This window comes from Neovison vison, chromosome 3 (genome assembly GCF_020171115.1).
Source record: "Neovison vison isolate M4711 chromosome 3, ASM_NN_V1, whole genome shotgun sequence".
NCBI classification, from domain to species: Eukaryota; Metazoa; Chordata; class Mammalia; order Carnivora; family Mustelidae; genus Neogale; species Neogale vison.
This window is the reverse complement of record NC_058093.1, coordinates 152,047,651-152,066,112: the sequence shown is the minus strand read 5'-3', so window position 1 is coordinate 152,066,112 and position 18,462 is coordinate 152,047,651. Positions and strand designations below refer to the sequence as shown.

Below are 18,462 nucleotides of genomic sequence, written 5' to 3'. Positions count from 1 at the left end.
CTGAGTTACATGCAGGTGGGCAAAGGGAAGGGTTATTTTTACTGGTCCAATTGAAGAAGAAGAGAAAGAAAAAAAGGAAAAGAAGGAAGAGGAGGAGGAGAAGAAGAAAGGGGAGGTGCAGAGTAGGGGGTGTGGAGAGGAAGAGGAAAAAGCAGCCCTCCCAAGGAGATGGTCTGTAACTGTATCTTTAGCTTTGATATCACAGACTACTTGGATAGTAGGAAGAAAGTCAGGGATCCTCTTCCTAAGGAAGTGTTATATATCTATAAATTCGTGCACAATTTCAGGAGCCTATGGACCTGCTGAAGTCGACACATAGTCCCTGATCTATAATTTAAGACCATTCGTAGAACTGGTGGCGCATAGAGAGAGGGCAGCAGAGGGAGATCAAGTCAGAGGTGTGGTGGACACAAGGTGAGAAGGCTGTTGGGTCTAGTTTCCTAGCCTGGAAATACCATGTTTGCCTTTTGCAATTATGTTTCTCAAGCTCCAGATCTGGGCAGTGGTGAGTCCATTGCCAATCAGTGGTCCTGGAGATACTGTGTGCAGACTTGGAAAAGTATCACTCAGGAAGACTCCTTTGTTCTTTTCCAGCTCCTCACAGCCAGTGACCTTGCAGCCAGCGACCTCAAAGGATTTCAGCCACAGGTAAGTCCACTGATGCTTTTGTCAAGCTCGGGAGAGTGAAATGCCCCATAGTTGGGTCGTGAGCAAACGAAGCAGGGGCCAGGGCAGAAACCCTCAAAATGGATCTCCAGTTTTTCTGCCAGTCTGACACTGTCAACCTTGACAATGACCTGGTGGCTTGCCCTTTCCTTCCAGTTTCTCCCACAAAACCACTTCTTTCTGCTGTCTCTCAATATTTTATAGTTGGCGGGGAAGTGAAGGCCAAGATGGCTATAATTGATGCATGGTGGTGGCAGCCTAGCAGAGGAAGATGCAAACCCAAGGGGCGGGGGCTGGGGCTGGACTTCTCCCTGTATTTCTCTTTTTGGAGATACTATACTTACATTTCCAAACTGTGTGCAAAGGACTTAGAGACAAGCTGTGGCACCAGGTTAATCTGAGAGTCTCCCACGGGCAGTTGGTTGTGTTTTGCCGATCACAAGGAAGAAATGGGCCCCCATTGTCTCTGGCTGGAATGCTGTTTGGAGGTCCTGGGAGGGAGCAGGCAAGGGCTCTCTGAGGACCTCCTTGGTGTTGGTAAAGATGGGAAATCACCCTCCCTGTCTTTGGAAGGGGACTACTGTCAGTGCAGGAACATGTAAGCATTTCCACACAGACACACAAATACACAGCAGACACACAGAGGTCCCTGTGTTCCCCACACACCCCAGTGGAGATAGGGCCTGTATACAAAGAGAGGTAATCCCAAGAGAGACAGCTGTGGTCCTCCACACTGACCCTGTCCCTCTTTCAATATGAACCTCTCTGTCACCTTTCCAACCCAGTGCTGGCCCTAAGGTTCCCATTGTTCCATTCCTCTCCGAGGAGACACCCTCTCATGACCGACACCTTCTGGGACAAAGCCAAGTCATTTTGTAACAGCAAGAATTCCGCGTATTTGGCAATGTTTTCTTCTTTAAATCTGTTTCGCATCCAAGAGCTCGCCATGCCCTCACTATCCTATGTGGGGTACATCCTATGTGTCCCTTTATACTGCAGGGGCGCAGAGGACCGGGGTCCTGGTAAGAAATGGCCCCAGATCACATGGAGAGCTGGGGACACGAACAGAGAGTGGGAAGTAAGGGGTTTGAGAAAGAGAATGAACAAAACAAACGGCTCCAAGGGTGAGAGTCAAAGAGGAGTCCCTGCACTGGTTTAGGGTGTGGTGTCCTTCTGTCCACCCTGTTGATCCATTGTTGATGCAACAAGGTTTTAAAAACAGATAGCCAGCAAGCCTTCTGGCAACTGCTGGCAACTGATAATCACTTATTCACACCAATTTGCAGGTGAGCTAAGGGAACGTGACAAAAAAACATAAGAAAATTAACATTGACCCATATTTTGCAGGTGAGCTAAGGGAACGTGACCAAAAAAAAAAAAAAAAAAAAATAAGAATATCAACACTGACCCATACCCCTGTCCACAGCTACACTCACAGGCAGGGAATCTCAGCTAAAGATTCATTTTCACCCTAAATTTTATAACAAAAAAAGAGGAAAAAAAGGCTTGTGTGGTGTTTTGTGGCTTGAAAAGGCACATGGTAAAGACTTAGTTTGAAGAAGGGGTGTGTTAAGTGTGTTTGTGTGTGTGTGTTTGTCTGTGTGCACATATGGTTTTGGCGTCGATTCTTTCGGAGGTGGTCATGTTCTTGCCATGTCTGTTGAGCCACATTTCTAGATACTAGATTTAAAGCGAATTGTTAAGGGAAGGAAAAGTTAGCTCTAGCTGGGGTGCGTCCATCGCATTTGAGGCCATGACGCTAGAAAGAGATAACCCCACGGTAGCTGGTGCAGACGGCTTAACTCCCGGGCTTCTGTCTGACCTTTCCACATTATTCCATTTGTATGTCATTCCCTTGAGGCGGGAGACATAAATGCATATTTTTCACTCTTCAGGATACATGTTCCCGAGACCGGGAAGCCCTGGGAATCTTGTGGCCAGAGCGTAATGCCCAGGTCAAAGTTAATTCTCCAGTGTTACTCCTAAATCAAAAAGGCCTGGATAGGTCTCGAGTCAACCCACCCTTTTGGGTGCTTTTCTCAACAGAAGCAGAACCGTTAAGGAAATTGTTGCCCACCCGGTATGGGCTACCTTCTCTCAGCCCCACTGCTCCAAATTGTTGGCGTCTGTTGTTATTTTCCTCTTTTTAGTTTCAGATGAAACAGAGCCCCATGCATCCTGAGGTCCACAGTAATTCACGGACACATTCCCTTCCAGGAAGTGTGGTGGACTTTTGCTGGGCAGCGGGTGGAGGGAGCTCACTGAGACCCCGAGGAACCCCTGCATCCCCCGGGATCACTGCAGTCGGGTCTGTCAGCTTTCACAGGATTCACACTTATCAAGTGCATCTAAAGGGTTTTCTTTTCCTCGCTGCCTGTTCCTGCCGCAGCCGCTTAGGGAAAAGAGTCACAATGTCCTCACGAATCTTTGATGGTCCCCAGCTTTGAAAGTGTGGAGCAACAACTGTCTTGCATTAGACTGTTGTGTCTCTCTGTCCTCTGTACTTTCTGCATCCACAGAGAGGAGAGGAGGGTAGGTAGATAGGAAGTGACTATCTGTCTTTCTGTCCATGATTACTGGTTTGTAAAGACCACGTGTTCATTCCTGGAAATAGGCACATTACTTCCAAGGACGAGCCTGAGGGCAGATGCTGAGCTTCCAAGGCTGGAGGAATAGCAGTGAGTGTTCTCCCCAGGCTGGTGCACTTGGCCTCTGCACCGCACAGGGGAGAACCATCTCCCAGAATCAAGCCAGGGCTGACAGGTGGCTATTCTCAGCAAGTTTTAAAGGCGCAGGTGGAAAAGCTTCTGGAATTCACCTCTAAACCCTCCAGGTCCTCCTCTTCCATTTGGTTCCCAAACCCAAAACACATCTTTAGTTTCTGTTCTCTTATTAGTTTTGCCTTTTGAAGGAGCAGACACAATGAGTCTCCTTTTCTTCTTGTCTTTGGATGGTTGCAAATGAGGACCCTCATCCCCTTTGTGCGATCATCCCTCTCTACCCCCATGCGAACAAAAGCAGGTATCTTATTCCCATTAGTAAAATCCACCAATCCTATGCTTTCTTCTCCATTCTTCTTTCCTTTTTTATCCCTGTGCCTCCTTCCCCCCCCGTATAAAAGCTGTAAGTATTCACTGTAGAAATTTTGGAATGTGTGAAGGGAGTCAAAAGGTACAAACTTCCGGTTATAAAATAAACAAGTCTTAGAGATTTAAAGAACAGCCTGGCAACTATAGTTAGTAATACTGTATATTTGAAAGTTGCCAAGAGACTAGGTCTTAAAAGTTCTCACCCTGGGGAAAAAAAAAAATGAAACCTGTGCAGTGATGGACACTATTAAAAAATATAACTTAAAAAAAAAGAAATCTGGGAAGTACAGAAAAACATAAAAAAATCTCCTCTTACTTTACCCCAGAGATCTAGAAAATGACACTTTGGGGTATAATCTTGCAGTCTTCGTTGTACATCAATATATATGCATCTCATTGGATTTTGTAAAATGTGATATCAAATTTTATGTGTTTTTTGTTACCTTCTTTGCATGCTTTCCATGTCAGCTGAAGGATCTTCTAGCAGCTGGCCATTTTTGTCTGCTTGCTGGCTGCATTGTATGTTTACCACTACCCTTTGCTAGACGTTGCATTATCTTTGCGAACTGAGATCTCCAGGAGCAATCCAAGGCAAATGCTGAATCCATTGCCCTCATCTAGGATACAGGTGCCATCCAAGGCTTCTTGGCAGTTAGTTCTTTGTTTCTTGGCTCCTGCAGGACCATCTTCTTCTTCTTCTTCTTAAAGATTTATTTATTTGAGAGGGGAGAGGGAAGGGGCAGAGGGAAAGAGATAGAATCCTTAAGCAGACTCCTCACTGAGCATGGAGCCTGACGCAGGGCTCAGTCCCATGACCATGAGATCATGACCAGAGGCAAAACGAAGAGATAACCGCTTAACCGACTGAGCCACCCAAGTGCCCCAATGTGAAGCCTTGTTATTGTTTGCAGTCAGCGTCCATGTGAACGTGCCCATGGGTAATGGTGCACACACTTACAAGAGCCCGGGTGGGGAATGTGGTGAAGAAATGATCACAGCATGAGTCCCACATTCAGACGCAGGGTTTCACCTGTACCAGCCTCGGTGCTGGGAAAGTGACCTTGAAAAGACTCATTCCCCCAGAGAAGAAAGGCCACTAAAGCACTTGGTTCTCCCCTACTTTACAGACTCCCCATTGTCTCACAGGAGAGAACATACTCATTTTGGGAAAAATGGAGTTTTACTTCCCATGTGTCTTGTGACAGGATCTTCTGGGGGGCAAGTGTAATAGTTGTCCTGCGAGGTAGCCATTTTTAAGGAACTTGCCAAGTGTTCATTGCTCTTATGGCCAAGGGTACATGGTAATGGGAGAGGGGAGGAGAAAGTATATCAGGACCCATAGGAAGACATTTTTCAGTATTGAGAAAATGGCTTTCTGTCACCGAGTTGCCATTTTATTCAAAGGCACCCATGGAGACCTTCATGTGGGGCTCCCTGCTGTGCAGACGCTTCCCCAGAATCCGTCAGTTCTGTAATGTTCTGCCACTGATACCAGCTCTGTGACCCTGGCACAGTTACCTCATGTCTTTAGTTCTCGTTTTCCTTATCAAACAAAAAAGTTGTGTCGCTTATCTCACAGATAGTTGTAAGGATCAAATGGGACAATGTTGTGAAAGCAGCCTAGCGTGACGCATGCCACACACAGTGAATTCAGGGTTTCTTCTTCCATTACAGAACTACAGGTTAAATTATTTCAGAATTCAGGAGAAGGAGAAAATGTATCTATATAGAGCATGATTGGAAGTCTTCCAGGTAGAGATGTCATTGTACCTGGGCCAAGATAGTGATAGTGAGGTGGTGTACCCATTCCAGGGCCGGGGAAGTGGGATGGAATCCAAAACAAGGGTGGAGATGCTTGGGAATGTTCTGGGGACTTGGAGTGGAGAGAAAAGTTACAAATTAGGCTGGAACCAAGTTGCAGAATGTCTTCAATGTCTGGGGAAGTCTTTGGATTTTTTTCAAAACTGAATTATTATTGACATTTTCAATTTTACACCAAATTAGGTGTAATAAGCCTCCATATTATTAACCAACTCCTATGATCTATTATCCAACTTAAGTGGTTTGTTGCCGCAAAAGCCCTAGCTTGTAGCATTTGCTGATTTCTGTGGTGTAAATACCCCCACCATGACCAATTCTAAGCTGCCAGTGGTTTAATGACCTGCTCACAAAGTCATTGATACTCAGCTTTCTGGAGCTGGTACGCTTGCTTCCCAGCACACTACTGCACCAGCTTCAATGTAATTACCATTACCATTTGCCAATCTTACTGTATCTACACTCCCAGATAGATAGATAGATGCATATCTATATCTGTATCTATAGATATAGAAATATAGTTTTACATGTATATAATTATAATTTTAAGTTTTGGGGGGAGTATTTTCTAAAAATTCCAGCCATCCTGTTATTCCACTCATTGTTACTTCAGTAAGCTTCTCTAAGAAATAAGGGTTAAAACACACACACACGCAATGCCATGATCACATCTATCAAAAGTAATTCCGTAATATTTTCTGACACCCAGTCTGTATTCAGATTTCTCGATTATCTTAACATGTCATTTTACAGTTGATTCATTTGAATCAGGACCCAGAGTTTAGATTTTATAATCCATCCGAGGGAGGAGCCAGTGAAGGTTTGAGGGTGGGGAAGAGCCAGTGCCGTGAGGGGAGACAATTATGTCATAGGTAGTAGGTGGGATGAAGTGAAGAAGGGACCCAGTAATGAACCTGTGGCCATGGGTCCATTTGAGATGTAGGTCGGCAGGGCTGCTGCTGGGAGGTCGAATGTGAAAGAAATTGTGGAGGCATCATCAGTGGAGCCAGGAAATATTTGGCTGATGGGAGAAATGGGGGTACCATTAATCAAAATGGGGGGCTCAGAACAAAGTGTAGGCTTGGAAGGTCCGGCGTTCATTCCTGGATTAAAAATAATTACGGTCCAGTGTTCATAGGAGGAGAGTTAGTCATCGTTGAATGAACCATACTCTCCTTCCCTCAGGCCTTACCATCAGTTCCGCTCCTGCATCATCAGTGGTGGAACCATCTGCACAATATCCCGGGCTCCGTGAGTCCCGTCCCAGAAGTTTTTAACACAAGAACCCCAAATATTTTGTGAGGAGAAGCTGCTTTTTAGGAAGGTATGACCATGGAATTACCTGAGGAGAACGATATCCTAACTGTGCGCATCTCCAGAGAAGGGGTCCTGCCAGTAGCCTCTGACTCTGTGATGTTCTGTGTGTTTGATCGCTACAAGCAGTGCTCCTACCCTGAGAATTAGCAGGGCGGGGTGAGGAGTTCGAGTTCTCTCCCAGGTACTTTCTGGTTAGCATGAATCCCTGAGTTCCTAAGTCACTCATCCTTCTGGATTTTCCAGACCATCCAGCCCCTATCAGACTCAACAGGACGAGTGTACATGTGACAAGGACTTACTCAGAGTATCGCAGAGGCCCAGACAGTGCTCTCTGAGCTTTACATGTATTATCATGTTTACTCTTTATAACATCTTTGTGAAATCAGTAAAAATATCATCCCTACTTCACAAGCACAGAGAAGATAAAGTCACAAAGGCCTCTAAATGTGGCAGAGTTGGGATCTGAAGCCAGACAGTCTGGGCCAGACTTCTGTGTCCTAAACCACTTCTGCTGTGCCACCTTGAACCAGAGCCTCTCCATGCTGTCACATCGGTCAAACCCAGACTGACCACCAGTAACACACAGGCCAGCAGCCTCCTCTTTACCTTTGTACCTTCTGTTGAGTTTTCTTAAACTTCACCAGGTTCCAGGAAAACAGAGTCGGCACATCTCAGAGGAGTAGAGGGGACTGCCGCAGAGCATTGTGGGTACTTCCGTCTTGGCAAAGAATTTCTGTTCTTCTCATCCCTGTCCTTCCCAGACTCCCAAATACAGAATCCTGAAGGCTGTTGCCCTTTCTCCAGAGGAGGGAACTGAGTTGAGGCAGAGGGAGACAGTGGTGTCTCTTGTCTCAGATGCACAGCAGTGAGAAAACAGGTCAGCTTGTTTGGAATTCACCACATGGTAGCTCCTTTGCCATTTGTGGAAGAATCATTCCAAAGCAAGACAGCACCTAAGGAAGTCCCACAACTGATGCTACCTCCCTCCCCCACCCCCACTTCAGAACAGGAGGAGACACTCGTGAGCAGCCAGAGGACTGGTTCTCAACCTTGAGAGCAGGTGGGAGTGACTGGGGGAAGGGGTGACCTGTAGAAACTACAGGAGCCAGGTCTCTGCCCGTTCAGGTAGTCTGGGTAGAACGCAGAGATTGGTGTTTGCAGAAGCTCCCCCGGACCGAACTCAACCTCCTCGCTTTCTAGATGAGACCGCAGCACAGAGGAAGTCTTGAAGAGGAGGGAAAGTAAAGGCCCCACATTCAAATATTGCCCCCCCCCGTTTCAGGAACGTGCCATGTGCTCCCCTTGCCCCCTTGCCCCTAACCCCCAGATCCGGCTCCTTGAACCCAGAAGAAAGGGCCATCCAGGCAGAGAGGAAGCATGGCTAAGCATGGATTCTGTAAAGCCTGTGCCTGTGTGCTTCCTCTGCTGTTTTCTTTCAGCAGTTGAGATCTGCACAGTATTTTAAACTAGCTAGTGATAGTGTTTGGAGTTCTGGTCTCCTCTGCTGCCTAGACATGCTTTCTGGACTCAGAACGATATCTAAATAGAGATGGCTTTGCAATGCTACCCCAAGAGAGAACACATTTAGTTGGCCAGCACACCACACCACATCCCTTGACTCCAGGAGCCAGGTTGTTTCTCTCCAGACCTTTCTTCTGGCTTGCCTTCTACCTGTAGCTGTGCACCTCTGCTCCTTGTTCAGTACTGTTCAGCGTGTGGGCTGCAGACCGGTGCTGGCCTGTCCAGTGTGTATCACTGGCCCAGAACGAGAAACATCTAGAAATGGAATATTTAGAATCCTCTATAGCCACGCAATGTTTCCGTGACATCTAAGCGTGTGATCATTTTCCTACTAATTTATCTTTATAGTATTTTGCCAAAGTAATCCTACAAAAACATAGTTTGGGGTAAAAATACCTGGTCGTTCATCCATAATCGTTTGAGAAACTCTCTTCTAATTGTGCGGTTTCCTAGTTCTATCAAAAGGGTAGGCTCTGGACTCTTGTTTTTCTTTGCCTTTTTCTGTGAGCTCATGTGAATATATTTGTATTACGGATACAAATCCCCTCTCCTTTCCCACCTGTAAAGGTATCTTTCTGTTTGTAGGATACTTACACAAAACGGGGATCTTTTCCCATAATGCCTAAGGTAACCCACTTATTTATCTTTTCATACATGGATATCTATGACAATAACAGAGCATCTTCAACAAAAATATTTTGTTAAGGTGCATACAGCTGCCCTGTACTCTGCTGACACTGTTATTTTTCTTATACGAAATCGGCAGCTTCATACTATAGGTATACCTTTTTGAACTGTCTGCCTTGACAGTGTTTTTAATGTTTTGTTAAAAGAAAGAAAGAAAGAAAGAAAGAAAGAAAGAAAGAAAGAAAGAAAGAAAGAAAGAAAACAAAAAACACAGCATTGGCATTCGGTCCTGGAGAAAGAAGTTCTCTAGGTGTTTCCAGAGTATCTGGCATTTCAGTGGAATATTCTGAAGTCTTAAGAAGTTCTCTTGGGATACTAAATCTCTTTAGACTTTGGTGAATATTTTGTTTCTCCCAAGATGCTCTGACCATCTGAGGGCCTCGTGCAGGTGGGCCGAACTTAAAATAAACCTAATGTGTGGAAGTTCACACCAGGAAAATTGATAGATGGCAGGTGACTGTTGGGAAAGGAGGATTTACTCATGTACAGAAAGTTTTTCCATTTTATCAAAGGAATCAGCATAAGTGATCCGTGCTAGTATATTAAAAAATGATTGAACCTTTCAAAATCTGATTTAAGCTTAACTTTTCAGTTAAGAAGTGTTCTTTTCAGTTAAGAAAAGTTCAGTTATACAGAAATATAACCAAAGTGAGGCCAACCAGTGGGGATTGACTTTGAGTAGGATTCTCTTCTAACCATAGTCTTCGCATCTAAAACGAAAACAAACAAACAAACAAAAAAAACTCAGCAGCAAAGGTATAGGACTGGATGATTTCCAACCTCCCTTGAGACACATTAATTACTCTGTGACTTCTTCTACTGTCTTCATGTCTCTGGTTTCTTATACTTGTTTTTCTCTCTAGTCCTTTTGGCTAAGGGGCTGCACAGGAACTTAAAAATTTCGCTGTCATTCTGCTTGCTGGAGGCCTGGGGTCACTGATGTTTCGTGCTGTATCTCAGATGTGTGTGTTTATTAGTGGTTTGAGTCACCGTCCGATTTCCCTGTTTCTAAAACGATGTATCATTTTGTTCTTTACATTTTTAGATCTAGAAATGACTCACATGCAGGAAATGCAAATTCACAGACCACCTTAGGACTTGGAAGAAGGTGTCTTCCTCATATTTCCTTTAGCAGGATATTTTCAAGCGTGCCTCATGAGAAAGAAGGCCCAGCACCCCAACTCACTTTTAAAAATCTTTCCAACCGGACTGCCTGGCTCACGTCTCAGCCCCCTTGTCCTGTCACCCATCCACCCAACCCATTTTCTACCACCTTGTTGCAAACAAAAGGGATCAATGGAGAAGTGTCAGGAGACCCCCTCCCCCTTGCAGGAGAAGGGCCCCTCCTCATGGAACAGCTAGCCGTCCTCCAGTCACACCTTCCAGCCCTCTGCTGGCTTGTGTCTATAGGCTGTGTTAAGCCTGTGAACAGTCTCCACCATAGTGTTCTGATATATCCCTGCTAATGACCATGTCCTTCCTCCGCTTTAGCTCTGCAGTGAGCTTCCTTCTGCATTTCCCACCTTCCTGGAAATATTTGTCAGGACCCCTGGCAAAACCACCAGCAGGTATCCCAAGCCAAAGATGCATGAGATGGAAAAACTTGATGTGTTACTATTATCATCTTTATCATTGTAACTGGTAAAAATGGGTGCTTATTTAGAAGCACCTTCTGTATCCAAAAATCCAGCACAGGGAACATTCCCTATTGCTTTATCATTTGGTAGTTAAGAGCACCAGTGCTGGGTACAAACCAGTAAGTTAGAATCATAGGTCTGCCCTCTATTAGGTGCATGACCTCCACAAGTTATTTCACTTGTCCAAGGCCTAGATTTCTCACTAGTGAAGGATGGGTACCTTCCCAATGGGATTTGGGGGAGAATTGAATAGATAGATCCAAAGGATAGTGTCTGGCATCTGGTGAGCCTTTCATCAGTGTGCACTTACAGTGCTTGTTACTCCTACAAGTTACGTAATTGGAATTGACCCTGGACCACTGAAGTCAGGTTTCAGCACAAATCGCAGCTGTAAGCTAGAAATTGGGATTGCCAATGAATTAAAAAACCTAAAAACCAAACCCCAAAAATGTAGATCTCTTCTAGTCTTTTCAGCACTTGGTGTATGATGCTTGCCAATCCAAGGGAACAGTGGCAGACACTCTGGCCCTGAATGAATGACCCTAGAAGGGGCAGGAGGAGGATGGAGATGAATAGGAGTGGATACGGAATGGAGAAGGACCATTGGCTGGGAGACAAGAACACCCAGAAGTGCCTTCACTGATTGCTTCCTTCTCTTCCCACCTGTAGCACTTTCTGAATTAACATCTCCTCTCTTCCCCCATGGAGAAGGACTAGCCTTACGTATTAAAATGATCTTAAATGGGGGCACCTGGGTGGTGCAGTCAGTCAGGTGTCCAACTCTTGGTTTTGGCTCAGATCATGAGACTGAGTCCCATGTGCAGCTCCAAGCTCAGTGCAGAGTCTGCTTGGCCCTCCCCCCTCTCAAATAAATGAATAAATCTTTTTAGAAAAAATGATCTTAAACAAAAGTCTCAAGACCTTTCCAACCACCAGAATATTGCCTCATCTGAACCAACAGCGTTGGGTCCAGTGAACCTCAGCATAATTCTGGAGGTCCGCTTTGGCTCTAACCAGGTCGAAGAATCATCAGCACAGTGACTTAGTGCCCAGAAAAGTCAGTGAGGAACTGACCAAAAGGGCATTTGGGCGGGGGCTATTCAGAGCAACTGTGTTAGGATCGGGAATTTGGGGGGATTTTATATGATAACTTTCAGATCCATAAATCCAGGTGTTACTCTATGAAAAGTGAGTCAACGCATGATTCATGGAGCCCGTGGGTTCTAGAACTCGTGGGCCATCAAACTGACATGGCACCTGTGGACGAGATGCACCAGGGCCATAGGACTCCTGTCTCCAGTAAACAGTCTATTGCTGACAGAGCCAGTAGCTTGCCCATGGAGATGAAAGGGATGTGCCCAGATTCCAGCGTTGTGTGTACTGTGAAAAAATACAGCTGGCTAAATTTGGCTTTCCTGCCCTTCCTCTGGGTAGCAGCAGAAATGCCAAAGTGAGGACTGGGGTAGGGGATGAGCGTCGTGTGAAGGAAAGAATCTGCATGCTTCCGATGAAAAGTATGCGCTCAATATTTGTAGGACCCACTCCAGGCATGCCTGTGCATACACTGGGGCATAAAGAGATCCCCCAAACAAAAATGCATGTATCCACATTTTTATATTTCTCTAATGTCATCTAACCTTGCAGTTATAATGAAGGTGTCATCTATTATTTGTCTGATTTTTGGTGCTAACAAATCCTCATGAGCCTTCTTTGGTAAATCTTTGTAGGTTTACTTGTCTTTCATCGTTGTTTTACGGTCTAACAGGAGTGCTCAAACACCTCTGGAGTTGGAACCAGAAGTAGGCAGCTTTGAATTAAATTGAAGTTTGTTCCCCACCCCCACCCCGCCTCCAACCTCCTGCAGTACTGGCATCTTGTGACAGGAGACCAAGGCATGGGGTCCGTCAGACAAGTGGTGGGGCGGGGCGGGGGGTACTGTAGAAAACAGAAATGCCTGTGAAATCTCAGCCTGCAGGCGTCTGGAGAGACAGCGCGTTTCATTCTTGATAAACTCCAGCAGAAAAGAGCAATCAGCCAAACGAGAGCTGGACAAATTAAATGGCTGAGTATTATTTCAAAGGAGAGCTCGGGCCGCATCAGAAATCCCCCATCAGCTGTAATAACACCAATTACTTTGCCGATTGCAGATTCCACCGTGATGTGTGTCGTGCAATCAGGCGTCGGACTCTTGCAGGGGCCTGATGGGTTTTGTTTACTCCGAATGTGCATTTGTAGAGCATCTTTTGCACCCAAAGGCTTCGAGCTCCGAACGTACCCACTCAGTCCAGATTCATACCCAGCTGAGGGAGATTATCTCTGAGACAGAGGCGGGAGCAGCCCGGGCAGGCTGGACCCAGCGCCCCTCTCCCCGGACAATGCCTGGATTTAAATACAAAGACCACAGCTGGGTGTGGTAGTTCTTCATGAGTGTGGCGATCTCCAGAAAAGCAGAGATTTGCCCGATTATGCAACCGGTAAATAAATATATTTTTTTCTGATTACGAGCAAGGCTTCTTGGCATGTGAGCGTTGGACAGATCACCATTAAACTGTAATAACAAACATGAAGTTCTGGGAGGAGAGAACTCGCCAAGAGTTCATTAAGCCTTAAATACTGGCGAATGGAGGTGCGGGGCCTTCATCGTCTCCCTTTGAGGATCATTTGGTTGGATGTCAAACATACAGATCATTTGAAATATGAGAAGAGATCGTAAGGGGGGAAGATACCCCTCCTCCCCTCCCCAACTCTTCAGCAAGGGAAATAAAATTTGGAGGGTGTACAGGAACATTTATTTTCTGGTTACATTCGGCTCCATGGAAATTAACGGGTGTGTGGCTCTAGCAACTCTGGGGAGAGAGCTGTGATTCTCCATTTCCACTCCCAGTTGAGGAAGGCGCTAATCATGGGCATTTACTGAGCGCCTTGGCCTGACTGACAGCTGGCGTGGCGCTCTCTCTGTGGCTGCTGGGGGTGCAGAGAGAGCTGAGGGCTGATTTGATTCCACTTGCGCTCAGCTGTCATCTGAGGCCAGAGCCTGGAGGAGAATGGGAAGCTGCTCTCTTCCCTCTGCTTTGTGACAAGCAACCTTTGTGTCATCTTTTCTTTCTTTTTTTTTTTTTTTTTAACCTGCCTCTTCCTCGCTCCCGACTGCGATAAAGGTCCCTTCCACTTCCCCTGAATTCAAAGACAGCTGCCAGTGACTCCCAGCGAGCGGCTGTGGGCTCCCCCAGCCCTCCCTCCCTCAGCTGCTGCTGAAGGCTCCCAGCCCACAGGACCGGCACTGGGGCAGGACCTATTTTAGATAGGAAGGCAGGCACAGGATCATGTGGGGACAGAGGACAGATCTGTAGGATATCAGGTTCGCGTGGCGTGGCTCATGCTATGGGCTTTGGCAGCCTTGCAGATAATTCTTTCTGGGAGTGTGTGTGTGTGTGTGTGTGTGTGTGTGTGCACATGCACATGATGCCCATGTGTGTATTTGTGGTTGTCTCCCCTAGAAAGGGTACTTCAGCCAGTGCATTTGGTTTGACACCAGCCTTTCTGCAGGTGGCAGCTATTTAGATAACGTCCCTGGCTCTCCGATAAGAGGCTGAATCTATCTCCTGCAAACCCCTGGGGGACGGCAGTGGGCCTCAGAAACCACGAGATAACATACAAAGCATTAAATGAAGGTGTGGGCGTCAAATCTTGCCACATGAACTCAGCATCGGCCACTGGTTGACCCACGGCGAAGGGCGCTGCCGCATCCAGCCTCCTCTTGCCTTCCTTTTCTTGGAAAGGATGCAGGGATCTGTTTGTCTTTGGGGAGATCATTTATTCACAGGTGAACTCAGAGGACAGCTCTGGTGTGGTGATGCAGGCTCCACCAGGAGCAAAGTCATCTCAGCGGGGTGTGATCATGGGTCTGCCCCGCTTCAGGGTGGGCCAGTCTCCGAGTCACTAACATAGTCCATCAGCCGTGACACTCAGTGCTCCTCCTGCGGCAAGTATCTGTCTCCCATCTTCCTCTCTATCTTTTTCTTTTAATGCCACAAACAATCTGGCGAGTCAAGGAACTTGCCCCTTGGACCAGTCATAGTCATAGACCACTACGACATATCTACTTATCCTTAAACCTGTATCCGTCTTGATTAGCTCATCAGAATGTTTGTTCGTGTTTGAACTCATCTTCACTCAGTACAGGACCATCTACCAAAAGCCGTGGCCTGAGAGACTTTTTAAAAAGGTATTTTATTCTTCGCGCTTCTGAAATTAATGGAGTTAGGCTCTCAACCCATATACAGGATATGAACAGTAAAAATGGCTTGTATTTTGTAGCGGTTACGTATACCTTCTGGAGCACCAGAAGCCTGTAAAATAGGCAAGGATAATTAGCTCCATTTTACAGAAGAATAAGCAGAGACGGAGGCAGATGAAGAGCATTATTTGCTCCAAGTCTTCAGCGGTTTAGTGGTAAAGTGACAGCAGGGCTTCACCATGACCTTCAGACTCTGAAACCCTTTTCCCCTTTTGTTCTTTGCTCTCTTGTCCACAGACATAAGATGGCAGGGGAGCTGGAATTGTTAAATGCATTCCTCTGCATTTCTGGCCTACACAGAAAAGAGATTTAGAATTTCTGCTAAACAAACTGTTTCTGAACAGAAGACTAAAGCTAGTGGACATTTGTTGAAAGACACGTATTTCCGGTTTATTTAGGAAGAATTTCCCAGCCAAGGGAAGGAACTTACCTGGCTGGGCCTAGTTAGTGTCCGTCTCTGGGTGCGTTTGAGTGGCATCCCAAAGGAAGGCGGTACATAGCAAAGGGGGCTGTGCAGGTCCAGCTCCAGGTGTGACACCGGAGACCGCATCTCAGCTTCAACACTTGCTAGCTTCATGACCTCGTTCAAGTTCGATGACCTCTCTGAGCCTCCGTTTCCTTATGTGTGCAATGGAGGAAGCAATACTCAGCTCACCTGGTCTTAAGTATGATTAAGTGTGCATGTAAGGGACCTACTGCTTTGCCTGGGACAGAGTATTCCTCTGTGATTCCACAATCACAATATACGTGATTGTGAGACCCCTCAAGCTCCCCGTTTCTCCAAGACATCACCCTTCTATGTGTCTCTTTCCGTGCCACCCTTCCAAAGCAAATACCCATTGCGCACGTAAGGGAAGTCAGCCCTAGGAGGTTTCCAGGAACTGCAGTCCCCGCTCCCGCACTGGGGCCCAGAAAATTTTTAAAACTCACTTGACATTCAGAAACCAGACGAAGGTCATTGGAAAAATGAAACTGAAATCCCTAGCAACTTAGAGTAATTCAAAGTGTACCGTTAGGGAAATAGTTTAAATGTTTGCCAAAAGATGATACATGGAAAATGTGTTCGTGAAGATACTCTTGTTCAAATAAAACTTCTCCAGTCCATTATGGACTTTGCCTAGGTGGGTGTCTCCGTTTCCTTGTAGCCTCAAGATGGCAGCTGAGCAAAAGTGGAATCAAATCAGCCTTTAGCTCTTCTTCTGCACCCCCAGAAGCCACAGATACATCTTCCACGCCAACTGTCAGTCAAGTCACGGGTCTCACTTTCCTTATCAAATGGAGGCATGTGATGTCTTAGAAGTCTTCCTCCAACTCTAGCATTTTACCCTTTTCCATTCTATCCCATTCTGTCCCATCCCACCCATTCTGGCTCATCCCATCCATGCTGTTCCTCAGAGATCTGACTTCCAGAGGCTATACAGGATATAAATGAAGATTTTAAGAATAGTACAGCTCTGGGGCACTGGCGTGGCTCAGTCAGTTCATTCGACTCTTGATTTTGGATCAAGTCATGATCTCAGGGTCATAAGATGGAGCCCTGTGCGGGGCTCCATGCTCAATGCGGACTCTGCTTGAGATTCTCTCTCTCCCTTTTTTATACAAAAGGATTTATTAAAAAACCAGTAAGACACTGCTACATCATGACACTGTCACACTGGGCTTTTAACACAAGACTTGCTCTACAATACTGGGTGGGGGAGGGGCATAAAACACAAATTGATTCTGAAGCATAGCAATTAAGAAATAAAACAATGAAAGCAAATTTCTTTTAATGAGAACTCAGAATTAAACTTCAGAGGGACCCAACATCATACTTCCATTAGGGGACTTGATACAAAAAATTTAGTCTGAACTGCTATTAGCAGGCGGCAGGAGCCACCTTCAAATGAATCTTCAAATTGGAAAATACTGCTTCACCACCTGTTGGGGATAAGTTGCAAATGGAATAATTTAGTATGGTTTGTAGCTATTTTGATGACCACCTCGCCTGGATACTTTCCTATAACCACTCTGCTGGTCACCACCTCTTCCACGAGCTCTTCCTGCAAATCCCCCTCTCGAGCCCCACTGCTGCTGCTGCTGGTACTGCTCCTTCCATTATCTTCTTCACTGGTTCCTCTTCCTTAAAGGTAATAAAGCAGAATCCACGCCTCTTATTGGTCTTGTTGTCCATAGGGAGCTCTATGGATTCCACCTCACCAAAACCACCAAAGTACTCCCTTATTTTCTCTTCAGGTGTATCTGGAGAAAGGCCACCAACAAAAATTTTTTTAACAGGCTCTTTTGTTTTCATGGCTTTGGCCCTTTTAGGATCAATCACCTTCCCATTCAATTTATGTTCTTTCTGATCCATGACCTTTTCTACACTCTCCGACTCTTTAAATAGCACAAAGCCAAAACCCCTTGATCGCCCTGTGATAGGATCTAAGTTCAGAGTGCAGTCTACAACTTCACCTCTTCCTCTCCCACTGTCCCTCCCCCTGCTCACACTCTCTCTCTCTCTCTCTCTCTCTCTCAAATTAGGTATAGCTCTTCCATAGCTCACTGCTTGGGAGCATTGGCTCCTTAAATTTTTACTCACTTTATCCAAGAGGTTCCTTGACCCACTTGGATTAAATCTTTTCCCTTTCATTTTTTGATGCCTGCATATTTTATCCAGTTGGATATGTACTTTTATATTCACATGTAGAAGTGGTTTCGATTTTTAAATTAGAATCTATAACCCTTGGGTCTGCACAGAGGCTGTCTGTGGGAAGAGCCCCATCACCTTTCAGGTATATTTGATTCTTCTTAAGCTTCAGCACCCATCAGAAATATGGAGAAAACCCCGTCTTCAGGAGTTTCCATAGTTGGCAACCGCTGCTCCTTTTGAAAGATTGCTGGACTGTGCATTTATTATTATTGTTAAATAAAAGGATACCAGCTCTTCTGTTTGGTGACCCGTGTGAGTGACAGCTTTCTAAAGCCCCCCAAAGAGCTTCACCTCCAGAGTGACCCTCTAATTCCTGGTGAAGGATCTTCCACACTGAACTTAGCAAAGACCCTCGGGTTGCAGTAGACTCTCCAGGACATTTGCTGACTGACTGAATGAATAAATTGGTGAATGAGTGAGTAGTGTGACCATGTGGTATTCGGGAAGAACTTGGAGTTGGTGTGAGATAGCATTGGGTCTGAATTTTGTTCTTCCTTTTTTAGTAGGTGTATGATTTTGAGAAAATTACTTATCTTTGGTTTGTTCCTTTATTAAGTGGGGACATGGACTCCCTTGAGTGTTGCTAGAAGGATTAGAAACAACCAGTATAAACTGCCTGATACAAGGGAGGTGCCATTTAAAGGCTTTTTGAACTCCCCTACTCATGCAGTCCCTGGCACCCAGTGAGCCTTCATGACGTATTTGATGACTGAAGAGAGCCTAGCACCATTCATCTGA

The 18,462-nt window shown here is 45.7% G+C and overlaps 1 protein-coding gene and 1 pseudogene across 5 annotated transcripts in view; one reads left to right on the top strand and one right to left on the bottom strand.

Annotated features, from left to right (window-relative positions):
- Positions 1-18,462, top strand: part of SETBP1 (SET binding protein 1) — a 367,943-nt gene that overhangs the window by 186,109 nt on the left and 163,372 nt on the right. For all 5 annotated transcript variants that reach the window (XM_044243069.1, XM_044243064.1, XM_044243065.1 and 2 more), the window contains exon 3: positions 595-648. In XM_044243069.1, the coding sequence (XP_044099004.1) occupies positions 595-648 (54 nt within the window). The remainder of the gene's footprint in view (positions 1-594; positions 649-18,462) is intronic.
- Positions 16,785-17,482, bottom strand: LOC122902911 (annotated as a pseudogene).